This window comes from Amblyomma mixtum, chromosome 1 (assembly GCF_055824585.1).
Source record: "Amblyomma mixtum isolate Tamu chromosome 1, ASM5582458v1, whole genome shotgun sequence".
Classification (NCBI taxonomy): domain Eukaryota; kingdom Metazoa; phylum Arthropoda; class Arachnida; order Ixodida; family Ixodidae; genus Amblyomma; species Amblyomma mixtum.
The window spans coordinates 10,617,216-10,643,046 of record NC_143012.1 but is presented as its reverse complement, the minus strand read 5'-3'; the positions used below and the strand labels follow the sequence as shown (position 1 = coordinate 10,643,046).

At 47.4% G+C, this 25,831-nt stretch overlaps 1 protein-coding gene across 1 annotated transcript; it reads left to right on the top strand.

The window, feature by feature from the left end:
* Window positions 1-5,010: 5,010 nt before the first annotated feature.
* Window positions 5,011-8,130, top strand: LOC149365442 (E3 SUMO-protein ligase PIAS1-like). The gene is made up of 2 exons (XM_089584887.1): window positions 5,011-5,569; window positions 7,547-8,130. The coding sequence occupies exons 1-2, from the start codon at window positions 5,042-5,044 to the stop codon at window positions 7,934-7,936; spliced, it is 918 nt and encodes a 305-aa protein (XP_089441013.1). The 5' UTR covers window positions 5,011-5,041; the 3' UTR covers window positions 7,937-8,130.
* The last annotated feature ends 17,701 nt before the right edge of the window (window positions 8,131-25,831 follow it).

The window sequence follows — 25,831 nt, the reverse complement described above, 5'->3', positions numbered from 1 at the left end:
GTGTTTGTACGGTGTTCTACCAGACCTTCACGCGCGCGCGACCTGTATATATTTATATTTATCATGTAGATATGTAAATAGATTTATTGTCAGTGTACCCCTCCCCCTGTCCTTTCTACTATCCCCTCCCCTCTTTCTTTTCACTTCTACACTCTGCCTGCTATCCTTTATTTGGTTTGGTTTGGTTTTATGGGATTTAACGTCCCAAAGCGACAAAGGCTATGAGAGACGCCGTAGTGGAGGGCTCCGGAAATTTCGACCACCAAACCAAACCTTTATTTCCGCTGCCCCAGCTCAGGTGCTTCCAGCGGCGATAGCAGATGCCGGGTAGCAAACGTTTTTTTACCTTCCATATTAAATGCAAATAAAAGCCACTACTGCTACTACGATATAAATCCCCGATCCCTTCCGCAAATGTGTGGCGGTCTGTGGGGCGAAGCGACGGTATCCGCTGTTGCTACAACCCTCAAAAATGCATGCAAACAGGGTTCTCAAATGAACTTTTATGCGAAGCATATTGCTAGAGCTATGCCCCACGCCGTCACCGTGGCTGTACGCGGCCAACCACGTGACACGATGACGTCACACCACGTGACACGATGACGTCTGACAGATGAGAAACAGGTCCCCCACCTCGCGCCGTCGCTCGGAGCTGTGCGCGACCAACCACGTGACACAATGACGTCACACCACGTGACACGGTGACGTCATGACAGATGAGAAACAGGTCCCCCACCTCGCGTGGCTCGGAGCTGTACGCGACCAACCACGTGACACGATGACGTCACGACAGATCGCCGTCACGCGCTGGGAGAGGGAGAACGATGCCATCGCACAGACGCCGGAATGTCCTCGAGCGGCATTCCCGCGCATTTCGAACGCGCGTTCACAATCGGTGTAGGTGAACGCGACCTCTTGCCAAGCTCTTCCCGGCGAATAAAATGTTTTACAATCAGGTGAAACGCTCGCTCCACCGGGCAGGCGGACGCGGCTTCCATGGCAATCCAGGCGCTCACCCAACGCGCGTCTCGGGGTTAGTCGGCGTTCCGCTGTAGCCATGCCGTTGTCTTCCCCCACGACGAAGGCTTCTAGTGGTTGTATTAAAATGACCAAGTATTCAACCAAGGAAAGCCATGTATTACCAAGCCTAGCCATCAATATGCTTCGCATCTGACAAGGCTTAACCTTAGCTAAGCCTCAGCCATTTTTCTAGTCGACAACACACCTGTGCTGTAGCCACTCCATTAAACGCTAACCGAGTTGCCGCGGTGGATCAGTGGTTATGTGTTCGGCTGCTGACCCGAAAGATGCGGGTTGGATCCCTCCCGCGGCGGTCGAATTTCGACGGAGGCGAAATTCTAGAGGCCCGTGTACTGTGCGACGTCAGTGCACGTTAAAGAACCCCAGGTGGTCTAAATTTCCGCAGCCCTTCACTACGGCGTCCCTCATAGCCTGAGTCGCTTTGGGACGTTAAACCCCATGAACCAAACAAAGTAGTGTCTAAATGAGCGCAGCGTAATTTAAAAGTTTGGCGTCACAGTTGCTACGGAAACGAGCGACGCACAATAAAGTCGCGCAAGCAAGATTTCTGCTTGGCTCTGGCGGTCGTATGAGTCCTTTCGCACCAAAATACGTTGAAATCGGTGTCATACCAAAACATACGATCCACCCTAATCCCACACATTCCTTCCTCAACGAAAAGTGGCCGCGGCGCCTCGGTCGTCATTATCCTCGCTCATTTTTATTCCAGGGTTTAATTATACATCTAGCATTCTTCATTTTCTTCGTGCTCGCGTCGTCGCGGTGGGTGGATCTTCGATCGCAAATAAAATGTTTTCAATATCATCATTATCTTCTTCTTCGGCCGCAATTTTTAAAACAGCCGATTTTAGACAGCAACTGTTTTCGCGTCTGGCAACACTAAAAGACGAAAAGATTGTCTCTGAGGCTACCGCTTCAACGCATCAAGTTCAGGTACGTGCATGGTGCTCTCTGCAAGTCTAGCTTTCATCCCTTGATGCGCTTGATCTCTTCGCGTGTTGCCCTTGTCCACATGAATCATGAGCATGGTTCCCACCTTTGCTAGAACAAAGTGAGTTTAAGTTTCTGTCGAAGCTCGTACCTACAGGCTGTTAGCTCGGTCAACGGAACCCCGTTAGAAGTCCGTCCCGGGATCGCGTTGGAAACGTTTATGGGCGCGTAGTTCCTCTGGGAAGTGCATTTTTTGCAGACCGTAGACCGTTTTCGTACACCGCGAGCACTATGCAGGCTCAGAACCGCTGCTCTAGCAGAACATTACTGTCGTAGACAAGTTGGCACGAAGCATTTCGCAAAGGTGTTTCTGAACCCAGCTTGTGCTTTTTTTTTTGTGTGTGTGGCGAGTAGAATACAAAAAGCTTTACATAGGGGTGCACCCAGAAAGACTATGACTACCCAATAGAAAAACGGGAGTAACAAGACGAAAAACCAAAAGAGCTGGTATCGTGCCTTAGTGCTTATTCATGTGTGGATTTGGAGTGTCGTTCAAGAATGCATTCGGAGCACTTCTGCCGTGGTAAATAAATAGGACTTCGAAGCAGCCACCTGATCTTGTTGGATTGTTGGACGGACGGATTAGATCTATGCTGTTAAGCTATGAACTGCTAATAAATTAGGTGAACAAACTGGATGACAAAATCTTTAAAATTCGCCGGTCATTAACGATTTTGACGCAGTTCTCAAAGAGTTCACTCTAGAACTGGTTTGGTTTATTGGTGCTTAACGTCCGAAAGCGACTCAGGCTGTGAAGGACGCCGTAGTGAAGGGCTCCGGAAATTACGACCACCTGGAGTTCTTTGACGTGCACTGACATCGCACAGTACACAAGCTTTTAGGATTTCGCCTCCATCGAAATTCGGCCGCCGCGGCCGGGATCAAACCCGCGTCTTTCTGGTCAGCAGCAGAGCGCCGTAACCGCTGAGCCACCGCGGCGGTAACTCTAGAACTATATGGCCTGACTCCATGTGTGTCCCTAGAAATGCCTGCCTCACCAGCAGCACTGCGCACAATTCCACGACTGTGGCTAATAAGCGCACCTATATGGGTGAGGTAGTGACGATACACTGTTCGCAAAAGAGCACCGGCGACGGTATAGACAAATATTCCACATTTAGTTTCCACACGTCACACTGCTGACCTGCTTCTGATAATACCAGATATTGTAAAAGCACGGGACCGAAGCCAGAAGTTTTTAATCGCATCGGCATGCTAGGAAACGTAGAACATGCATCGGCCAGCCAGCGCAATTTCGTGACAAAGGTCTTGTGTAGCTGGCATCTTCTTTGTTTTGCATTACTACGCTTTTTTTGTTGTGGAATATCAGTCCCACGTGCCTAATCATTCACGCCAAGGATTTTAAAAAATGCGGTTTGAGCGCTCACTTTACGTCTGCTTTCTTTTAGTGTCAGCCTTTGTGCTGCTTTGTGGGACAAATTACATGTGTTAAAGAGCAACCTGCGATTAATAGTGCCTTAACGTTCCGAAGTAACTGCGCTGCGAAAATAAAGCTCTCAGGTGCCTTTTTCTTGACTTGGTCGTTTAGATCTGACAGTATATATATCACTATCGGAACTTCTACCCTACCCTATCGCATAAAAATAGAACATGTGGCGATAAACGTAATTTACACAAGCTTTCTCAAAAAATTCAGGGGCACTTTGACTGTCTAAAGTGCGTAGAGGCGAAAGCGTTTTCCGCACCCCTTTGACTGCTTCTGTGGCACTGGTGGCGTAAAATGTAATTGAGTGCTAATTACTAAGTTATGACCAATCACTAATTAATGGTTAATTACTGATTAATGCTTGAATACTAATTAAATGCTAATTAATAACGCTTAAGCTTCGCCTTTAGGAGTGGAACGCGACAGCGTGTTGTAGCGCTGCTAGGGAGTCCACGGAACGCCACCACCCGTTCGGCGCGATGCCTTGCCGTTTGAACGCAACGCTCTTCGAGGAAAGGAAATGGCGCTGTAATTCTCTGTCATCTCGGTGGACACCTGAACCGCACCGTAGAGGAAGGGAGGAAATGGGAGTGAAAGAAGAAAGACAAAGATGGCCCGTAATGAAGAAAATGAAAATTGTATTTGAGGAAAGGAAATTACGCAGTAACTCTCACATATCTCGGTGGACACCCTTCAAAATTCAAGGAGGGGGGGTGCACTTTTTTGACCTAAAGTGCGGTCACTGATGTGTGGTTAAGATGTTAAGCTTCACCTCTGAGTGTGGAACGCGACAGCGTCTTGCAACGCTGCCAGGGAGTCCATAGAACGCCATCGTCCATTCGGTTCTACGCCTCGCTCGTCGGTAAATTGGTTTTTGAGGAAAGGAAGTGTATCTGTCTCTCATATCTCGGTGTACATCTAAACCTCGCCTGAAGGGAACGGAGGAGAATGGCAGTGAGCGAAGACACCGTATTCACAATATGTTCATTCCAAACGATCGAGCTGGCATGGAGGAGTTAATAAAGAAAAAAAAAAGCTGGCATGGAGGAGTGTATAGCATGCTCGTCTCGCACTCCGAAGAACGGGGTTCGATTCCCGGGCTTGACCAATTTCCTACTCGGTTTTATTTATTTATATGGCCTGACTAGAAAAGTTAATTAGGCTAATTGGGTAATTAAGCAATTAACTAAGCACTGCCCCACTTACATGGAGCATCACTATATGATCCCTTCAATTGGTTGCATGGTTACTAGCCAAAGTACAATTGGCCCCGTTTGAAATTGGCGCACTGTGACGTCTCGGCAGTTTCGACCAATTGAAAAGCGTGACTTTTCTGTCGACAACTGCTGCTTACAACGATGAGACATTAAAGGCTTTCGCCTTAAAAGTGAAAGGCCTTCCTCCCTGTCTTGCTTAATCTGGGAGACGCTTTATATTCGTGAGGTCAACCTTGCCAATTTGGCCGATCGAAAGTACAGGCTTGCCAGTCTCGCTGTGCAGTGACCGTGACACTGAATTTGGTATATTTCAGGCGAAAGGGTGAACGACGACGTCCCATACTTCATGCGTAATATGGCGGCCCACAGCGAGGACACTGTCGAAGCCTTCGCCATGCTTCCAGCCTACCCGTTCTACCGCGCACTGAGGCTGCTTCCGTTGAAAGCCGTCGCCATGAACGATCGACCACATGTGCCCTGCTACAGCGGAAAGTTTTCACCAGTGCCGAGAGCCTACAGCCATTCGACATTGGTGTTCGTGCACTTCACACTGAAGACGGAGCGGTCCGCTCTCAACGGCAGCATGGCGAGCGTGTCCGTCAATGGCGGTGCTTCTCACCATGGCCTCCCTTTGACGATGGTCAACATAACCCGGCTCCTCTCTTTGTCTAAGAGAAATCACATCACTGCATGGGCCGCAGGCATTCCGAAGCACGGTACTTTGCACGTCACTGCAGTGAAGAAAGTTTCCGAAGAAGAATTGTTGCGTTTAATTGATGACCGCGCCCCGTACGTGCACAAAAGGGAAGAGACCGAGGCCCTCCTCAAGGCCCACTTTGCCGAGGGAGACCAGGTCGTCGTTCAACATTTCCAGGTGCGCCTGCGTTCGTACAGTGGAATGGAACTTTATACGAAGTAGGAGGACGGCAAAAAAAAAAAATCACTGCACTGTGTTCATACCAGGCAAAGAATGCAAAAATGCAGTCTATAGGAGGTATTCACTGAGGCCGCCCTACCAGACGGCGCGAGCATCGTCGCGGCAAACGCGCTATGTTTGCGGTCGTTTCATGCCCGCTCGCGCAGTGTCACGGTACGCCTTGAGGTACCCGGCCTGAACTGGTAGTGGTCCTTAACATATTTACACGTTGTTAAATGCGTCAGTGACCACTTATATTTGTGGAACGCTTATTGTGCACGAAGTTTGCAGCAGAATTCTTTTGTGCCGTGATATCTCAACTCGGCAGCAAAACTGGCTGGCTGCTCTGCACGCGCGCAAGAATATACACGACTTGCAGCTTTTAATATCAGTTGATAACTGTCAGCTAGTCATGCAAGGCACATCGTGGATAAACAGCTCGCTTAATTGCCGAAATTCTGAAACTGGCGCCGCAGAAACATATTTCCAGCGGCTGTAGTCCGCGAACTTCAACTGCTTAAGCTTCCCACGCGGTGTTTCAGCAGAAAGGCTAAGCGTCATAGCTGCCCTATTTGCACGACAGAACGGTCAAACAAATACTGTGATGTGCTCGCAGCAAGACTTAGCGAAAATGTTTTGCAGTTTTGATTGTAGCTACGTAGCGCTGCTTCGAATGCACAAGACGTCTAGCCATTTCGCAGCAACGCAATGTGCAGCCATTCCGCTAGATTCAATAGTAACACGTCACTTTCAGCAGATAGAGGTAACAAGTTAAGCTACAGCTAAGCGAACAGACCCTTCGAGTTACTCGCCTCTCTAAAAACGGCACTTCGGCCGTCGGCACCCTAAGCACGGCTCTTGAACTCGCCCGCTTGCCAAGTAATTGCACCCTCTCATAAGTTTGTATGCTTTAGTTCCTTGGCCTGCCAGCAAACTTAAGCCGTGCATAAGGTGGGCCTCGATACCGGTGAATTCAACGCGCGGCAGCAGTCCTGTACGTCGCACACAGTGCCGGCGCCTCCACTTTCCTACGGATCGACCTTTTCACAAACTGGAACCTTTTAAGCGTGCCCGCTCTTTTCTGCTCCGCGCAGTTCACAGAATATTCACTGGGTCACGCGGTGTTACGGGTCGGACAAATTATGTGCGTCGAGACACGAAATACACACATTTCACACATCACCAGCTATTTAAACACTGCGGCTGGCCGCGGCGGACGCGCACGCGACCACCAAGATGGCGAATTCCGTGCCGGCCGCTAGCGCCCCTGGCAGATGACGTCATGTGAATACCTCCTATACTCATCTCTGGGACGATGCAAAGCATTTTTTTTTTGTTTCAGTCAGCTGAAACCATGACAACGCGAAAGCGTAGTTTTTCGATCACTGTAGCGTTGCCGAAACTATTGCCTGCGCTGCGCATGTGCTGATTCGAGGTTTCTGGTCAGGGCTTCATGAGCTGCAGCCTGTGGAAGGCGTTATTCGCCTGGAGACGATTTAAACAGAAGGGGAGGGAGGTACGGCCTGGATTCTCCCCTCACCCCAAGGCGATTTATTTTAGAGAGCAAAATTATACTGAATCACATTGTTTTTTTTTTTGTTCGATGAAACACACCAGGAAATTCGTGGTGCAAATTATAACCGCCCCTTGTAGAATGAAGCATAAATCCGTAACTGTTACTCAGTCTTCTCATATTCCTGTTTCCCAACCCATGTCTAGCATGCTTGCTTGTATACTCAATGACGTGGTCAATATCATGACTAGATGATACAAAGCGCAAAAAGGGACAGTACGAACGAAGAAACCACACGGACAAGGCGCTTCGTTCGTCCTGTCCGTTTTGCGCTTTGTATCATCTGGTCATGTACCAACTCGCCCACCAATCGATTCTTCTGAACGTCAATATCATTGTCCCGAATGCCTGGCTCCGTGCAGGTGTCTCTACTCTGTCCACTAACGAAGAAGAAGATGAGAGTCCCGAGCCGCGGAGTCCGTTGCAGCCATGTGCAGTGCTTTGATGCAATGGCGTTCCTCGACATCAACGAAAGCACGCTCCAGCCGTCCTGGTGCTGTCCAGTATGCAGCGACCAGGTCTTCGTCCGAGACATCCGCGTCGACCTCTTCACGCTGGACATCCTGGACAAGGTCGACAACGATTGCGTCGCCGTGGCTCTTGAAGGCGACGGAAGCTGGCAACCAATGTCGCCGAACGCAGAAGAGCGCAGCTTCATTGTGATTGATGACAGTTTCGTGGAGGACGACGCTGCCCATCGAGATTTGCTCGACATTCCTCTCATTGAACTGTCGAGCGACTCCGACGAGTAGTTGCTCACGTGTGTGACGGCAGCTTGGGTGTCCGCCCGCGACATTCGTCTTAAGCTAGTTAGCTCACTGCGTCTCGAACTTTTCTCTGGTAAAACGAGCAGACAGCAACCTTTGCGGCGCACCTTTCGTCGTCCCCGTTAGTGCTTGTTTGACTGATTGTGTCAGCTTCCTTTATTTTCCAATTAAAGTAGACGCGCTATGCGCGATCTTTAGGAATACTTCTCAGCTAAATCTTCCTGCAGGTACGATTCGAATCTTCACAGTTTTAGTTCTAACCTTGTTTTAGAATTTCTAGCAGATTCAATGTTATGCATTTCTTTATAGCGTTATTTTTATGCACGACGGCATGCGGCCTTATCGTATTCTGCTGGACGGGGAAAGCAGGTTATCTGGCGTTTTTTGTTTTGTTTTTTTTAGATTCAGCCAGCGTTTTCTTCGCGAAGGATATCACGCGCCGCTGGTTCTGCGATGTTGGGGGCTTTTCGAGGTGTCGCAATCACGTTATCTGGAAAGCAGAGCAGAGTTAAACCCTCTGTGAAGAGCGAACTAAGAAATGTACAGGCTGTAAACTGATACATTTCTTCTGTGCGTAGAAAGAAGAAATCCATCGATAAATGTAAAATCAAATTATTTCTCTGAAAACAAACAGGTCAAACACCCGTGCCAACAGGTTTGTGACGATAAGAGCGGCATCTACCTTGCATAAATAGAAAGCGCCGAGTGTCATCCCGCTCAGAAGAAAAAAAAGTTCGATTCATCCAGAGAGCTTTTGCACCCAATCAATCCTCTGAAAAAGATAGCACTGGTTAGTGCTACATAGTTAAATACGCTTCTAAAAAGTGGCATCGTTCCCCAATAGCATATACCGGGTGTCCCAGCTAAATGTAACCAAACTTTTTAAAAAGGCGAAGTGTCCTAGTCCAGTGAAACCAACTGAGGGTTGTTCATAGTCGCGTGGCCTAGTCTTGAGTATTTTTTTCGCTCTTCAATGTTAATTAATTAGCTAAGCTTAATTAGCTAACTTTTTAATTATTGGCTCCAGGAAGAAAGTGTCAATGAAAAAGTTTTAGATCGCCTCGAAAAACCGCTAGCAGTGCTGTTTCCGTCAAGTTACGATTTATGTAGCTTCATTTATTGACCTTAAAAGAAAGTTCTCACGTGACCAGCTGCTCGCTCACTTCTCTGTCCCAATGTGCACCCAAAGTCTCATCGAAGAGAAGACTTCCGAAAAAAAAAAACGGATTTTATTCTTTAAGGCGCGTCTTGGGACGTTGAAGTGGCACAGTTGTCAAGTGGAAGCTTTTTCTTATTGTGCGGGTTGTGGTTAAAGGCCGGTAAAAAAACTACTTTACGTAAATATTACTTTGCTGCAAATGTCCCAGTAAGCTGTTTCTCAAAGCGGTCTACAACTTTTCCATTTACACTTTGTTCCTCAAGTCAGTAATTAAAAAGTTAGTTAATTAAGCTTAACTAATTAGTCAACCTTGAGGAACGCAAAAAATACTGCAGACTAGGCCACGCCACTCTAAACAACCCTCATTTGGTTTCACACGGCTAGGACATCCCGTGTTTTTTAAAAGCTTGGTTACATTTAGCTGGGACACCTGGTATATTCACAGTTCGTAGTGGGTGTGTTGTGATGCTAAAAACGAGATGGCACATTTAGTAGCTGGTTGCATTTGTGCCGCAAGTCCCGCCAACCTCGTCTCTTGCGTATGTCTTGTGTGTTAACGCGATTTGTTGTCAATTTAAAAGCCTGAGCCAACACGCCCAGCAAGAAGTACTTTTAAGTTGCACTTCAGGACCTATTTTTTATGGTTTGAATTGTTAAATGATTCAGGGTGTCTAATATTGTTAAAACAATGCGGTAGCAGACGGAACTGACCCAAAAATTTCTGCTATAGCTTCCCTCAAATGTTTATGAAAACACGATGTGGGACTGTCCAGCTTTCTTTTTAACTTAAAACTTTCCTAAACTGAAACACTAGCCTTAACCTTACGATAGCTGCTGTTAGCAGCAAAGACGCAAGAAAATAAACATGCTGGAGGCTTTCTGCGCAAAAGAAAACAGGTTATCCACAGCAACCCTGAGGATTATGGTCTGAAAAAGGCTCATAGTGCATTGTGGGACTTTACTGACCAAGCGATGTACGCGTTTCTTTTTTTTTTTATGACGGCCACCCTTTAAAAGACAACTTGAGTTGTGGGTTACGCAAGTGAGCGGTTCCAGCGGAAAGCTTTAACGCATTCCTCTTGAAAACAGTTTTCTCTGTCTTTTTTGGTCACCACTGTCAGATGTTTACTCCTTTAATTAATTTGTTTAAGTATGCTTCTTCCAAGAAGTCAGTTTCTGACACCATACGAGTCACCGCAGATTACATTTTCCTCGATGTAGGGGCAACGCATCTATCCATGCATCAATCATTCAGACAATCATAGAGCGACCAAAGAAGTCATAAATATCATTTTTATTAAGCATTTGTAATTGAAATAATTCATAAGTCAATCCCTAAAGAGATCAATAATTTGACTGGTTAATAAGATAAAGATATAAATAACCAGAATATTGGTTTTTTTTTTTTAACGCTTCAGTCAGTTTAATCAATTGGCCAAACCCCGGAACCAGTTGTCGAAGACTACGTCAATTTATGATGAGAACGAGGGCTGTATTTCAGTTGTTGTGACCATTACACTTAGATGACCAATAGGTCAGCCAATGAGCCAACTAGTGAATGAAAAGTGAGTGCGCCAGTCAGCACATCCCTTCGCTTTATTGGTTTGGTTTATGGGAGCTTAACGTCTCAAAGCGACTCAGCCTGAGTCGCTTTGAGACGTTCTTCAGGCTTTATAGCCTTCAAGACCTTAGCCAGAAAGCATTGCATGCGGAGTTGAATGCATAAGAACTTAATAATCATAACTAATTAAAATGCAGTTAGCGAAACAATAATGAGAGAGCGCATGAAATATTTATGTAACCAATCAATCCGATGACCAAGCAAGCGATCAGTGAATCAAAGCCTGAATACCGACTCCTCTCAATCAGTTTTCATTACGCACTGATACCTTCTTGTCCAGACTATACCAAGGTGTCCCGGTTAGACGCAAAGATAATCCGAAGGACGCAGCCACTGGGATCAGCCCCGCAAAGACCATCGCTACCACCGGCGGATCGTTTAGTGCAACTGAGGAGAGTGAAGTTGTAGGCCAGTTGGTGAGACATAACGACTAAAAACTGCAACACAGGACAGGGGCAGGCGACAACCCTTTGCGTGGCCAAGCCTAACCACTCATCACTTCTCTACTCTCGGCCAGGAAATTGCGGTCGTCTCCACCGGATGTCGCTGCATGCGCTCACCCTGTATCACAGTGTATCAACAAATATGAAGTAGTAAGAGGTATCTAGAAAGGAATAATGGTGCCGAGACTTACTTTCGGCAATGCAGTTCTGTGCTTAAGGGCAGAAGTTCAGTCGAGATTAGACGTAAACCAGAGAGCTGTTGGAAGATTAGCACTAGGTGCCCACGGCAAAACCACAAACGAGGCAGTACAAGGGGATATGGGCTGGGCATCGTTCGAAGCACAGGAAGCTAAGAGTAAAATACTATATGGAGAACGCCGAAGGTATTTAAATATTTATACAGAAAGAGCGTTGACTCACAGTGGCGGAAAAGAACTAGAAAACTAACCAGTAAGTATGCCGGTCATGAGGACGGAGAAAGAAAGAGCATTAAACGACACGTTAAGAACGCGGAAGTTAAAAATTGGATGAATTCAATGGAAAAGAAACATAGTGTAGAACTATATCGATACTGGAAAAGGCAGATCAGGAAAGAATTTTTCTATGATAACTCAAGAGGCAGTGCCCTACTTTCTGAAGCTAGGTCAGGGTGTCTTAGAACGCGCAGCTACAAAAAGAAATTTAACGAAGAAGATGACACATGTGCAGTGTGTGGTAGATCTGTGGAAACAATTGAACACCTCATAATCAAATGTGATGGTATCCATCCGGATGTCGATGCAGGCGCAGTCACTCTTCCTGAGGCCCTAGGGTTTAAAGATAACAATGGTCATGTAAATAAATCTGCAGTGGAAGTCAGCAAAAGCGATTGGAGGATTGGTGGCTGAAAAGCAGAGATTTGGCATAAGGTTAGGATCGTAGGAAATCGTAGGTAAAGATGATGGCGAATCTTAATGAGAATTGCCAACACAGTAAACAAAAAAAAAAAAAAGAAAAGCTGAGAATGGTGGCAATTGCCACCACCCCGTTTCAAAGGGGGCGCTCCTATCCATCCATCCATCCATCCTAATGCTCACTTAACTCGCACAAATATTTGTCGTCGCATCGTTGATGGCTGCACTTTCCCTGGCCGAATTTCCATTTTTTTTTCTGTTCCTCTCTGGGCACTGTCCTCCATCTCTGTCTATTCTTCCTCTTTTTTTATTATTCGCGAGTGCGGTGATAGCCGCCTCGGCAACGTGTGGCGATGCTGCGGTCTTAATACCGACGCAGCGCCCCGATGTCGGCGACTAGAAGGGGACTTCCATTGCTGCGGGCCAGTGCGCGCACGCGTACTGAAGCGACGGCGAGCCGTTCACTCTTCCGCCAGCTTGAGTGCGCGCATCTCGGTGACACCGGGCGATCAGTCTGCCCATACGTCCGCGAAAAGAATAGTGTATCAACGGTCTCCCGACTCCACCCTCTTCCTTCGACCATCGCACCCCGACTCGTGAGAAAGCATGAAAAATGCATGACCTGCACCGCTGCCTTCCTCGGGATTGTTACATACCAAAAAGAGGCACGCGTGGCCGCCATGGCAGTCGCTCAAAGCCGCTGACAGATGTTGCGGCGTGCGTTGGCAGAAAACCCAGTTCCTCTCTTCCACCGAACCTTTCTTCTCTGGGTTGCACTATCCTAAAGAAAACGCTCTATTCACCTTTATCCGCTCTCGGTCTCTCTCATCGTTCTCAAAGAAAATCCTGGTTTCGTTACTACAGTGCTCTCTATGCCCACCAAGTTGTCTATACTTGTTTCTGCCGGGCGAATGAGTTATGGAGAGCCTTCGCTTTCCGGAACTAGAAATTTGGCCGGCCAAGGCAGTGAGAGCCGAGGTGCGTAGGTGCGATTTGTGCTTCTCAATCTGGTCTTCTCCCATCCTTTCAAAATGGGCCACAAAATTCAGTGCCGTTTGTCAGCGGGATCAACAATAAGCCCTGAGGCGTTTACGTTGTCTTATAACCCTCGACGTCCTGGTTTTGCATTCCCATTGTTCGGCGTGTGTTACTGAAACGTCCCGTTGGTTTCTTTTCGAAACTGGCGTCTTTATTCCCAGCAGACGGAGAAAGTCACTAAAGATCTTCGTCGCAGAGTGCGTTTTTTGGTGACTTTCACGATTCTCCAAGAGACAACAAATTCTCTGTCCTGTGGGCTTCGCATCGAAATTGTACATCAAAAAAACGTTAGGGGTGTTTTTCTTTTCTTCTTGGGACCTATACTGCGCTATTACGATCAGATGGCCTTGGTACAGCTAGGAGCCACGCATGAATTTAGAAGGCGTTGGGCGGACTTACTTGATGTTGTACTAGACGAGTACTTCAATTATATATTGAGCAGAAGCAGCTTTATATGCCGCGAATGCGAGAATCTTTCAAGGAACGTCGCATCAGCACTTAATGCTGAATGAACACACTCTTGCCCAGGGCTGCATGAGTTCTCCTGAAGGATTACAGCACACAACCTTTCGTATGACCAGCCAATCCTCGTAGGCTCGTTTGGAGAGGCGCCTTAAAGTTCATCCTGTGCATGTACGGTTTATGGGAAGTACAAAACGGCCAGAGGAGCGCGTTGTTAGGAGTTGTTGACCACCAGCCAGAAGTAAAAATTATTGAAAGACTTGCGAAAGGCCCTGACGGAGATAGGACTATAAATGAACTTAACTTTGTCCCCATCAAGAAACAAGTTGTCCCGGTCAACAAAGTGTCACGAGCGTCGATCACCAAAAGCACACAACAATACTTTGATTTGAGCTAGTTGGTTGTAGCATGACATGTTTACGCAAAAGGCGTACTGGCGCTAAAAAACAAAGACAACACACACAACAGGACAGGATTGGCGCCAGTCCTGTCCTGTTGTGTGTGTTGTCTTCGTTTTTTAGCGACAGTACGCCTTTTGCGTAAACATGTCATGGCACACAACAAAATTTTAGCACAGAGCACACAGCGTTAAATCTCCATCGTCCATCAAACGAAAGCAGCCTTCGAATACCATCTACGATGTCGACGATGGCAACAGTGGCCCTGCAGTAAGTTCCGAGAGCACGCTATAAAAGGAAATCGTTTGTCTCTAAAGTAACGCATAACTTACGCTTTTTACACTCAGAAACAGAGTCTCACTTTTACCGTATCCCGCATTCTGTGAGAAAGGTCGGGCGTGACTTTATTCTTTTTTCAAGATGAAAGGGAGTATTCAATAGCAGGGCTTCTTGCAAAGGTTTGCATGCTGCTTATATTTTGTCCTGGTAATCAATGCTTCGCAGAAAAAACAACCCCACATTAATCTGCGCGAGGCACTTTTACCAACCTGAAGGATGGGCACCCTCATTCCTGTTTGTAGACTTGTTTCTTTGCGATAGCGTTTAGCGAATATCGATGCATAAAAATGCCGTTGTATGCAATGACATAAAAATAACAGTAAAAAAAACACCACGCTCTTTGCGGAAAAGCACGCATTCGTCAGAACGAAGGTTTGAATGATTGTTTGCCGGTATCACGCAATGCGGACTTCTCGTTTCTCATCATGTTTATGGGGACAGATGCTTTCACTCGGCCTCCGTGCACATCGGTGGTATAAAAAAAAAGCAGCTAAGCACAGACGCAGAGAGCGCAACAACAAAGACACGACTCCATCTTGCGCTATTAGCCTGGGAAGCACAGCGTACACTGTTTGTCCGGCAATGCGCGTGTTTCCTTTCGCCTGCACTATTGTTTCTGACATCGAGAATCAACTAACCAAACCTGAGATTGCGCCGTTGGTCAGTCATAAACTGCCAGTATTATTCGCATTAAGGTGCCGGTATTTATTTACATTCACCCATAGCTCACTCATTCGCCACACTATTGCCCCAATGCGAGCGCCATCGTCTCCACATCAATGATGCAGGCAGCCAGGCAAGAAAAAAAAGAACAGTAGCAGCAGGGGAGCAGCAGTAGTAACACCCATATATATGCGTACCTTTATATTCTATATGCTCTCTTGGTTAGAGCGAACGAGCATGGTAGCCTATAGGAACGTCTCCAGCGTTTCCAGAGCACACGGGCGTCAATATACCGGGAGTCCGCACTACAAGGTATGGCATCCGATCTTCTCTTGCCTGCTGATCAGACGGCATCTCGTAATGTCGCTGCCGTCAACGCCGTTGATGCGACTCGGTGAGAAAGCGAAGAGTAAGCAGCATTTGCATAGCATGCGCTGGCGTGCCATCACTGTATTGTAGTGCTAACACAAACAATCTCAGCACTTCACTGCAGGGAGCCACAGTTCCCCATCAGCCGCGCTCCGAATACAGAAGATGCACGAAGCCATTCAACCAGCCTTGAGGAAAGGACGGACAGTAGTGGAGCTCGCAAATGAGCAGGCAAATAAACAGAGATAAACCAGTTTTCATCTCTGGATATCTTCCGCTTCCTCTCTCCTAATACGCTCTCACCATCTGCCTCCTCTACGGTCCGCGCTGCTTGCGAATGTATATAACGAAGCACCGTGAACGCGGCGCAACAACTCTACGACGTCGGCTCGTATATCAGGTGCATGACGCTGCCAGCTCGTCGGTATGCTTCGGAAGAGAGGTATCAACGGTATCCCTCTCTTACTGTTCCTTTCACAATCTCAGCCAGCCTCGTGAAAAAAGCCGGAAGAATGCATGACCAGCGCCGGTACTTTTAAGGCGAAGGATTGTTTATTTACCTTACGCTGATCTCGCGATTTAGCCGGCCTTGTTACGGGGCTCTCTCACCGAGAGCGAGTTAGAGCGCGTCGAGTCAGAGCGCAACCACCTGTTCGTCACAGCTGTACCAATCAGAGCGCCGAGCATGCGCTCTGATTGGCGCTCGCTCGCCGGGCTGGGAGGTCAGCTAAAGCGATCGTCATATAAAAAAAAAAATTGGCAGTGGTTTAGCTCTGGTTAAACCTGCAGGATTGCCAAAGCAACCAGGAGAGAGAGAGAGATAGGCGATGGAGAGCGCGCGGCAGCGGCGGCGGCGACCCCGTTACGCAAGCTATGCGCCGCTACTGCTCATGCGCAACTGGCCAGCGCGGCGGCGGCACTTCTGAGTCACTCGCGCAGCGACGGTGGTGGCGCGCCAGCTGTGCGCCGTGTGACGTCACTGCTCCTCGCGCATGCGCAGTATGACCTTATGGCAGCTCCGCGAAATGGCTTGGCGGCTCTAGAGATGTAAAATTTCAAGAAATTTTGAAGGGCATGAAAAAAACCGTTCTTTTCAGGGTTTTTTTCATGAAAAATTGGAAATTTTGCAAAACATGACAAACAGATTTATTTGCAACAGCACAACGATCAATAATAATGCTCTGAAGTTCAGTCGAATATGCAGTTATAGATGTCATATTGTGAAACGAACTTCTTGTTCTATTGCACCGAGAAGATAATGATTTGCACTTGAGGCGAATATGGAGATATAAGTATCATATTTGTGGAACGAACTTTTTGTTCTATTGCACCAAGAAAGGGAGCATGAAAACTGATCTATAAGTCACTCCATATCGGACACAGAGTCACTGTCGCTGGATGCGGCACTACGCGCAGCAGCATGGATTGAAGCTGTGTCCACAGCTATTTTCGACTGCACATACACAAGCTTTCGAACGCGTTCCCCTGACAGCCTGCTGCGAATCCTTGTATGGACGTTTCCGAAACGTGACCAGTTTCGTTCGCAGCTGGCGGATGATGGCGGTATTTGCAGCAGTCGGCAAGCCAGACGAGTTAGCAGCTGGTTAATGCAGAGGCCTTGCCACCAGGTAGATGGGGCCACGTGCTTCGCTGAAGACGCCTTTCATGGACCAAATTTCTGCGGATGTCCTGTACTCTGCTACGTTGGAAACCAAGAAGCTAGGCTTGCATTTGGCTAAAACCGCTTACGTGCACAGCAGTCTATGTTATGTGTAGCGCTGTAGAATTTGCAGCCATTTTGTTCTACTTCAGCCGTGAGTTCAAGTGTTAGTGTTTTTAAGTCAAGCCTGGGTCTTATATGTGACCTGGCCTTCAACCCGCGTACTCGCAGCACGAACATTTTAAAAGCACTACCTGGCACCGGTGATGACGACAGCTCTCCAATCATTCAACGATGCGCGCTGTAATGATTTTCAAAGCAGAAACAAAAACCTAAACTAAAAGCAAGCAATCATAGAACCTTGAATTTGCATTGTGAAATTTTCGATGTTTCTTTCCATTTTTCCTCGTCTGAAAAAAACGAAAAAAACCGGTTTTTTTCCAAAATTGCAGTGTTTTTTTCAGGCCTTCACATCTCTAGGCGGCTCCCGTAGTGTTGCTTTCGCAACAAAAGATGGCGCCACACAAGCGACCACTACCCACACTAGAAGAGCTCCTTGCAAGGAAACGTCGACGTACAGGGGCCAAGCGCCGCCGATACGCAGCGAAGCAGTGCGATGCGAAGTAAGAGCGCCTACAACAGAGGCGGGAAGTGGACCGTCGTAAATGCGCAGTGTAGTTTGAGAAGTAATGGTGCGCGCGACAAATGCGGGAAGGCGCCCAACAAAGACAGGCCGGCGAAACAACCACCACAAACAGGCATCACTGCTCCAAAAATTGCGTGAAGTTAGGTGTTATCGAGCGCCAAAACAATGAAACAATCTACAGCCGAGGCCGGTGCCTACTTTGCGAAGAGCTTCATACAAAAGAAGTTTGGAGTGTATTGTAGCGTGTGCGATAGACTGTTTGTTATTTACGTCGGGCCTCACGCGCGCAGCCTGTACAAGATCGACACCCCGAGACAGTCTCAATGCGTCGCTGCGTTCATCGTGACTTGCGTCGTATCTTGACCAATGCTCTTGCGCTTCATAGACAACTAGTGTAGTAGTTTCCGCAATATTTTTTTTTCGCTCATAGTTGCACGCATACCAAGGCACGCGCGATCGCCACGGCTTTCCTTCGCTCAAAGCCTTTGACAAATCATTCTTAAAACAGCGCAAAAAAGACAAGAACGCAGAGGAGGGACGTACGTACGTACATGCGAGGGCAGTCTTACGAATGATCGGCCACCAACTCGCCCAAGCTTTTACATTGAATGTAACACTCCTTTTTTACCTGCTTTACTCTCTCTCTTCCCTCCTCTCCGGTTTATAAGCGCGTCCTCGTTTTGTCATTATTGCGTTCTATGCCCTCAAGACGTGCACTCGGTTTCTGCTGTGCGAAAGACTTACGGAAACCCTTACCTCTCCGAAACGAGAAATACTGGAAGCCATGGCAGTCAAAACCGAGGAACGAAGGTTTAATTCTGGCTTCTGTCTGCCTGTCGTCTCCCATTCTCCAAAAATGCACCACAAAACGCAGTGCCACTTTTCAGCGGGCTCAACAATAATCCCCGTGGCGTTTACGTTGTGCTTGTGCTTATAAAGCTTGATGTCCTTGTTTGTTTCTTCCAGTCAGTCGGGTCTGCCAATGAAATGTCGGTTGCTTTTTGTGATTGACGTGTTTATGGAATCGACAGAGGAGTTAAATCACGGCGGACCCTCGTCGCAGACTGCGTTATTTGGCGACCTTCACGGTTATTCGCCATGGAAGAGGTAACAATGGCTATTATCTGTAGGCTTCGTACCGGAACTATACGTCAAGAAAGTGTTGTAGGTGCTTTCTGTTTCTTTTTGGGACCTACGCTGCGCTTTTACAATTAGACGACCATTCTACAGCTAGGAGACGCATATAAATTTAGAACGTGTTAGCTGCATTTCCTTGATGTTGTATTCGGCGAGTACGGTAGCGAGACGGCAGGCAGATGGATTATTGACACGCGGACAAAGTGAACAACAGAGGAGAAGGCCTCAATATGCTTGCATTTCGACAGAGGATTTGTTTTCTTTTGAGCAGAGTTCATCATTGGCAGGCTTTACGTATAGGGTCTTCACTCCGAGGAGGAAGGCCCGGTCAGGGGGAGGAGGGCATAAAGTGGGAAGGGTGTTAGTATGGAGAATATGAATATTGTGAACTGTGCCTCTGCCCTTTACGTAAAGTACATAATGGTCAGATGAGTTGTTCCGAAGCCATCAGTAAAAATGATTTAAAGATTTTCGATAGAATCGGAAGAGAGACTAGTGTACATAAACTCTAAGGGCTCCTCTAATTTAATTGCGCGGGTTTAAGACGCGGGTTCGATCCCGGCCGCGGCGGCTGGAATTTCTTTGGAGGAGAAATTCTAGAGGACCGTGTACTGTGCGATGTCAGTGCACGTTAAAGAACCCCAGGTGGTCGAAATTTCCGGAGCCCTTCACTACGTCGTCTCTCATAGCCTCAGTCGCTTTGGGACGTTATACCCCATAAACTAAACTAAACTAATTTAATTGCAAGGTATCGACCCACTCAGTAAAATATCGTGAGCTTCGATGACCGACAACACACGATAAAAAATCAACACAGAGTGCAGAGCGTAACATCTGCATTCTTCGAATCCAACCTATGATGTCGTGTTTGTGTGTGTGTGTGTGTGTGTGTGTGTGTGTGTTTATGGGGTTTAACGTCCCAAAGCGACTGAGGCTATGAGAGACGCCGTAGTGAAGGGCTCCGGAAATTTCGACCACCTGGGGTTCTTTAACGTGCACTGACATCGCACAGCACACGGGCCTCTAGAATTTCGCCTTCACCGAAATTCAGCCGCCGCGGCAGGGATAGAACCCGCGCCTTTCGGGTCAGCAGCCGAGCGCCGTAACCACTGAGCCACCGCGGCGGACGATGAGGTCATTTGGCCCACGGCAAGTCGTTCCCTGCCCATCTCGCCAAAGAAAATCGCTTGTCTCTAAATGTAATGTAAAGATATACGAGTATCTTAATCGTATCCCGCATTTCATCAAAAAGGTTGGGCTTGTCTTTTTTTCAGCAGCAAAGCGGGTATTTCGAAAATGAGAGCTTCGTGCAAAGTTTTGCATGGAGCTGACACTGAGTATGGTGGCTGTCGTATGGTTCGTGTTTGGCGGAGAAAAAAATTCATGATGCATCTGTGTGACCCTCTTTTGCCCGAATGAAAAAAGCGCGCCCGCAGACTTGCATGCCTTGCTTAGCGTCTAAAGAGTGTCAGTGAAAGTAAATACTTTCGTGTACAATGACGGTGGAATGCCAGTTAATACGCACTGAGATACCTGCGAAAAATGGTGTCTGTGTGTGCCGAGGGTTCACACGCAGTTTGCCTGCATTCCGCAATGCAGCCTTCTCGTTTCACACTATATGTATGGAACCAGCAGCTTTTAGTAGGAATCCATGCACAGTGGTGATGTCAACAATGCTACTGCACAGAGAACGAAACAATAAAGACACTACGCCATCTTATGCTATCAGCCTGAGAAGCACAGCGTACCTTTTGTGTCCGGCAATACGCATGTTTTCTTTCGTCAGCACTACGGTCTCCGTCATCGAAAAACAATTGACAAAACCTGAGGTTGTGCCATTGGCCAGTAATACTTTCCAGTATTATACACTCCAGCCCTTCTAAAACATTTGTGTATATTTGAATGGGTCAGAAAATAGTATTGTGGCCTATTTGGTTTGCTTTCATCGGATTAACTTCCCGAAGCGACGCAGGCTTTCAGAGGCGCCGTAGTGAAGGACTCCGGATAATTTAGATCGCACAGTACAAGAAAGTCGCGCACTCGCTCCCGCCCGCGGCGGCCGCATTTCGTTGGAGGCGAAATATAGAGGCCCGTGTACTGTGCGATGTCTGTGCACGTTAAGAGCCTCAGGAGGTCGAAATTCTCCGAGCCCTGAACTACGGCGTCCATGATAGCCTAAGTCGCTTTGGGACGTTAATCCTATAAAACCAAACCAAATGTGCCATAATCCTATTTGCTGACCCGTTCAAACCTATTGACATATTTCACTAGAGAAGCTTCTCGTATTTATTTACATTCACCCCGAGCTCGCTCATTTGATGTATTATTGCCTTAATGCGAGCACATTTCCCGAGGAACTCTGGCTATCATCTCCACATCACTGATGCAGGCGCCTAAGCAAGAAAAAAAAAAGAGTAGCAACAGGGGAGCTACGCCTATATACACATGTAACCCTTCGTAGACTATACACCATCTTGAGTCGAGCGAAAAAACGTGGAAGCCTATAGGAACGTCTCCAGTGTTGCCAGAGCACACGGAGGTCAATATGATATATGCGGCGCTGCAGTAATACGAGCGATCACGTCCTGTCTTGTTCTGTCTCAACTACAACCAGAACAGATATCTAACAAAAGGTTTTTTCAATATATCCTTGGATGGCGCGTGTTAGTTCTGTGGGGAGGTGGCTGACACCTTCCACATGGTTTGGGCGTGTCAATCAAACCCATATATCCCCCCCCCCCCCCCCCCCAACCCCAACCCCACCAGAGAGGACTGGGAGGCGGCCCTGCTCGGCTGTCAAGACCTAAAGAGCCAAAAGGCCTTGGTTCAACGGACGCGGGCGGCGTTTCTTGACAATGGGGCCCCGGAATAGGGGCTCCACCTAGTATTGTGAGGGGAAATGGCCAATAGGGTCCTACCCCAATCACCTCTCTATAAAAATTTAATAGACGATAAATGTCTTTCACCATTACCACCAAAAGGTTTTCAGCTAATGCTGAAAACTGTTCCTAATCTTGGTGGAAATGAGAATGCTATTCCATTTATTCGTAAGCGTATCATCAAACCCTATCAGTTTTTCCTCACGGGCGTTGCGACATGAAGGCATATTAAATCGGCTAAGAGCAGCCCTTGGATTTGGTTCAGGAGTTGTGAAGATCCTCTTTCTTTTGCACACTTTCGTGCTTTTTCCCAATTCTTTAATGTTTTTCCTTGAGTACAGGTTCATTTAAACCTATGCTCCTTCTGTGCACACGTTAACTAAACGCGGTCGCCGTCATCGCGATAAGCGTAATGCCTGTCCTGTAGACGAAGGCTTATTTGACTGGAAACTTCGAAACCAACAGTGCGCTAGAGTGATAATGTTTCGACGCCATTAGAGCGGCGCAGTTGAAAATCTAGGAGTGTTCCGTAAAAAAAAAAAAAACGTAAAGAATTTCGGCAGCAAACACAACGGAGAGAACCGATTGCGTACGTCCAGATAATGCGGCAAAATTCTCATTAAGCTACGCTAACTTTTATCTAGTGAACCACCCCGCATAAATCTCGGCTAGTTTTACAAATGTCTTCTTCCAGACTTCGACCCTCACATTTAGTCCTATTCCATGCGTCCTTGCGGACAAAAGGGAACACACAAAAGAAAAGATAAAAGGGTCCGCCCAGAATAAGTGCTTTCCTCAAATAGAATAGCATGAAGGTAAATTTGTGGAAGGGTGGAAAAAACATTCGAGAAGAAAAAGGCTCTTTGAAACTCACTCTCCTGTCCTCTCCGGCCGAAGCTGTCGGAATCTGTCTGCGCTCAGCCTGGTCCGGCCTGAATGAAATATGTGCCAGTTTGATTTGGGCAAGGAAATTTTTAAGGTGAAACGGCCCTTTTTGCTTAGAGTGGCGCGCATTTATTTCCCATCAAGCTGAGTGTGCCGGGACGCTTACAGAGGGGCGATGGCGCAAGACTGCGTTCGAATCGACAGATCGAAAGCCTTCGTGGGAGACCGAGGTGAAGTCATTGTTCGCTCACGTATGACGCAGCGTTCGCTTCGCTCCAATTTATATTCAGGGATGCATTTCATTCATTTCTGCTTCTGCTGACTGACTGACGTTAGGAGAAGGAAGGCTTAAATTTAAGGTACATTTGCCTCTTTGGGCCTGAACTAAAACGATTAAAAAGTAATAAGCTCCCCACTGCACCGATGACACACAACCGGCTTAAAGCAATATTAAGCGTAGGATGAGTATGCCCGTCGGGGGGAAATTGTATTTCTGTACGTCCGTAGGTGAAAATATCAATCAAAATGTGAAGAGAGGCTACGAGAGTAGCAAAACCGCACTGCCGAGGAGCGGGCCGGGCAGATTCCCCTTATCTGTCCTGACAAAAGAGGGGTCGGGTGGGATGCGGGAAATGGGAATTGGGTTGTCGAGAACGGGTTATGGGTAGGGAAAGAGTGAGATTTTGAAATTACTACTGATGCAGTCGAGCTCCTTTTCAGGCGTCCGCTGAGGGCGAGCATCAGCTCTTTGCCAAATCTGCAGCCCTCGACCTCTAAACGTACTTCCATAGCACGGAACATTTGCCAGGGTCTTTGACCTTCTTAATCTGACAAGGGAACAATGCAGGGTTTTCTTCTTTAAGCCAGGCTCCCCCTACCCGACCTTACTCAGGTTCTAATGCTTTCATGCAACCCAGAGGGTGTTCCGGCGTTTACTCCAAAGTACTAATCACGACGTTTGAACCTTTCATGGTTTTCACACCCGGCAAAAATGTTGAACTTGCCTTATAATAACTGTACGGGATACTATCCTGCTGACCGTCTCTATTTATCCTCCCTTGACCTTCCCTCATCTGATGTGGTGAGGGTTCCCGGAACCACACTGGGGCATGGAGCAGGGTGAGATCAGAGAGTAGAGTTTGTTACGGAACAAACGCGAGTTAATACTACTGCCCCTAATCTTTGTACTATTTGTTCACACTCAAAGCCACCGGCACTCGGTTTATCATTTTACTTGTGACGCGAGATGCGACCATACTTATCTCGGATGATTGCATCCACGCACACTGCTTCCACACTGTTCCAGATTGCTGTACTTGTTCTGGCGCCCTATCGCGATGGTTACTTGCCAGCTTTAAACTGAGCGCGGCTGAGAGCAGTACGCATTCTGTTCAACGGCCGCCGAGCCTGTTTGTTGCTACAGCCGCCACCAAGTTGTTAAATTCTTTTTGGGTGCAAGTTCACCCAATAAAGAGTTTGAATTTTACTCCACTTTGCTCGATCATAGTCGACGGAATTGTCACTACCACGTGACAATATCCTAACCGAAATCTCAAGAAGAAATGGATGTAACCAGTGAGTGTATTGCGGAAAGCAGGGCACCAATGAACCCTTCAGGTAAAGATATGCATGGTGTATTCGGTCTTTAACTTCCCGATACATGGGTTATGAAGGACGTAGAGTGGAGGGATCCGGTTTAATTTTGACCATCTGGGGTTCTCTATCGTGCGCGGACATAGCACTCCACACGGGTATTCGATACTGCGACCTTGGAATGAACAGCCGTACGCCACTGCCACTGACGCACCTCGGTGAATCCTCAAGGTAAAGGAGTGCATTCCAAGGAAAGGTAGCCATAGCAGTGGTGGTAGAGAGTCAGGTGGACGGACGATGTTAGAAAGCTTGCGAGGATAACGTGTCTGCAGCTGATGCAAGGAGCGAGAATTCGAAATCAGTGGGATAAGCATTATTTGCCCCGGTTTCCGCCCTTTTCCATATTTGGCGCCCTCTGGGTGGTGGCGATCGAGTTCCACGAGTAGCCAGCTGCGCCTACGAAGTGGCGTGTGCTTGACAGCTGCCGCCATCTGTCGCATGCGGCTGTCACTAACACGAAATGCGCATGGGCAGTAGGAGCTGGCGGTTTTCGTATTCAAACACTGAAGCTGGAGGAGAAGAGGCGCGCATGCGCAAAGCGGCCTCGTGAAAAAGGCGCATTGATGTAGTTTCCTTGATGATGACGATAGTTTGCTTATACATTTTCGCGGACGTAGCGAATGCCACTGACTGTGCGGGCTCATGTTCAAAGCCAGCGGGCACGTTCTGATTCCACTTCCCTTTTTTGCCCGTCTACCTCCCGTGACGTCACTCTTGATGACCGTCAAGACAAGAGCTGGAAAAAGCAAAAGGCCCTAAGGTCAGGCTGGCGTATGTCGGGTTGCCTGCCCTGCACATGAGGAGAGAGGATAACAGGAATGATGGACATGAGAGAAAAAAAATATGGGCAGCTTGGGCACAGGTGCAGGCGGAATTGTGGTACGTTGGAGTACTTAAGGGGAGATGGCCAGTTATTATCTAACCTAACGCTCAAGTATACTTGTTAATTTTCCGTGTGATCATATGCTGCCATAGTACGATTTCTTCTTCGCTTCTCCATAAGACGTCGCTAACCGAAAAAAACGGTTATAATTACAGCAGTAGAATTTTCTTCGGGTAGAGTGCAATATGCAACCAAGAATTCAACAGACTCATTTAAGATGCAAAAGGGAAGAGTGTTCAGCAGTTAAATTGTCCGTGATGAAGGGTCCGTGAAACGCCCCTCTTTCTGTCCCACGTACGAGTTAAAAGTAAGTAACTGAACAGCAAAAAAAAAAAAATAACGATGACCCTCTTCCAACTTTCTTGGTTTGAATGGTACGGCAAAACAGCGCTGACGGCCGGGATGGAAGAAGGCGAGACAGACACATGCGCTCACCTTCTTCCGTCCCGTCCGTCAGCGCTGTTTTGCCGTACCATTCAACATGAACCAACCAGCCCGACTCAGCCCTCTCCTTGAATTTCTTGGTTTCTTTTCGTTCTTCTTTTGTTCTCGTTATTTTTTCTTGCTTTTCTCTCTTTCTTTTCTTCTCTCTTTGTTTTTTCGTTATTTCCATATCATATTTCATTTGGGGCCATACACAAGGCATTTAGGAGTAGTAGCAGTAAGTGGTTTTAATGACATAATAAATGGAAGGAAAATATTTTTGCTGGCCCGGCATCTGCTATCGCTGCTGGAAGCACCGGAGCTGGGGC

Excerpts from the sequence above, each read along its gene's own strand:
- LOC149365442 (XM_089584887.1), top strand. The coding sequence starts at position 5,042 with ATGCGTAATATGGCGGCCCACAGCGAGGACACTGTCGAAGCCTTCGCC. Across the intron at positions 5,570-7,546 it reads TCGTCGTTCAACATTTCCAG|GTGTCTCTACTCTGTCCACT; the intron begins GTGCGCCTGCGT and ends GGCTCCGTGCAG.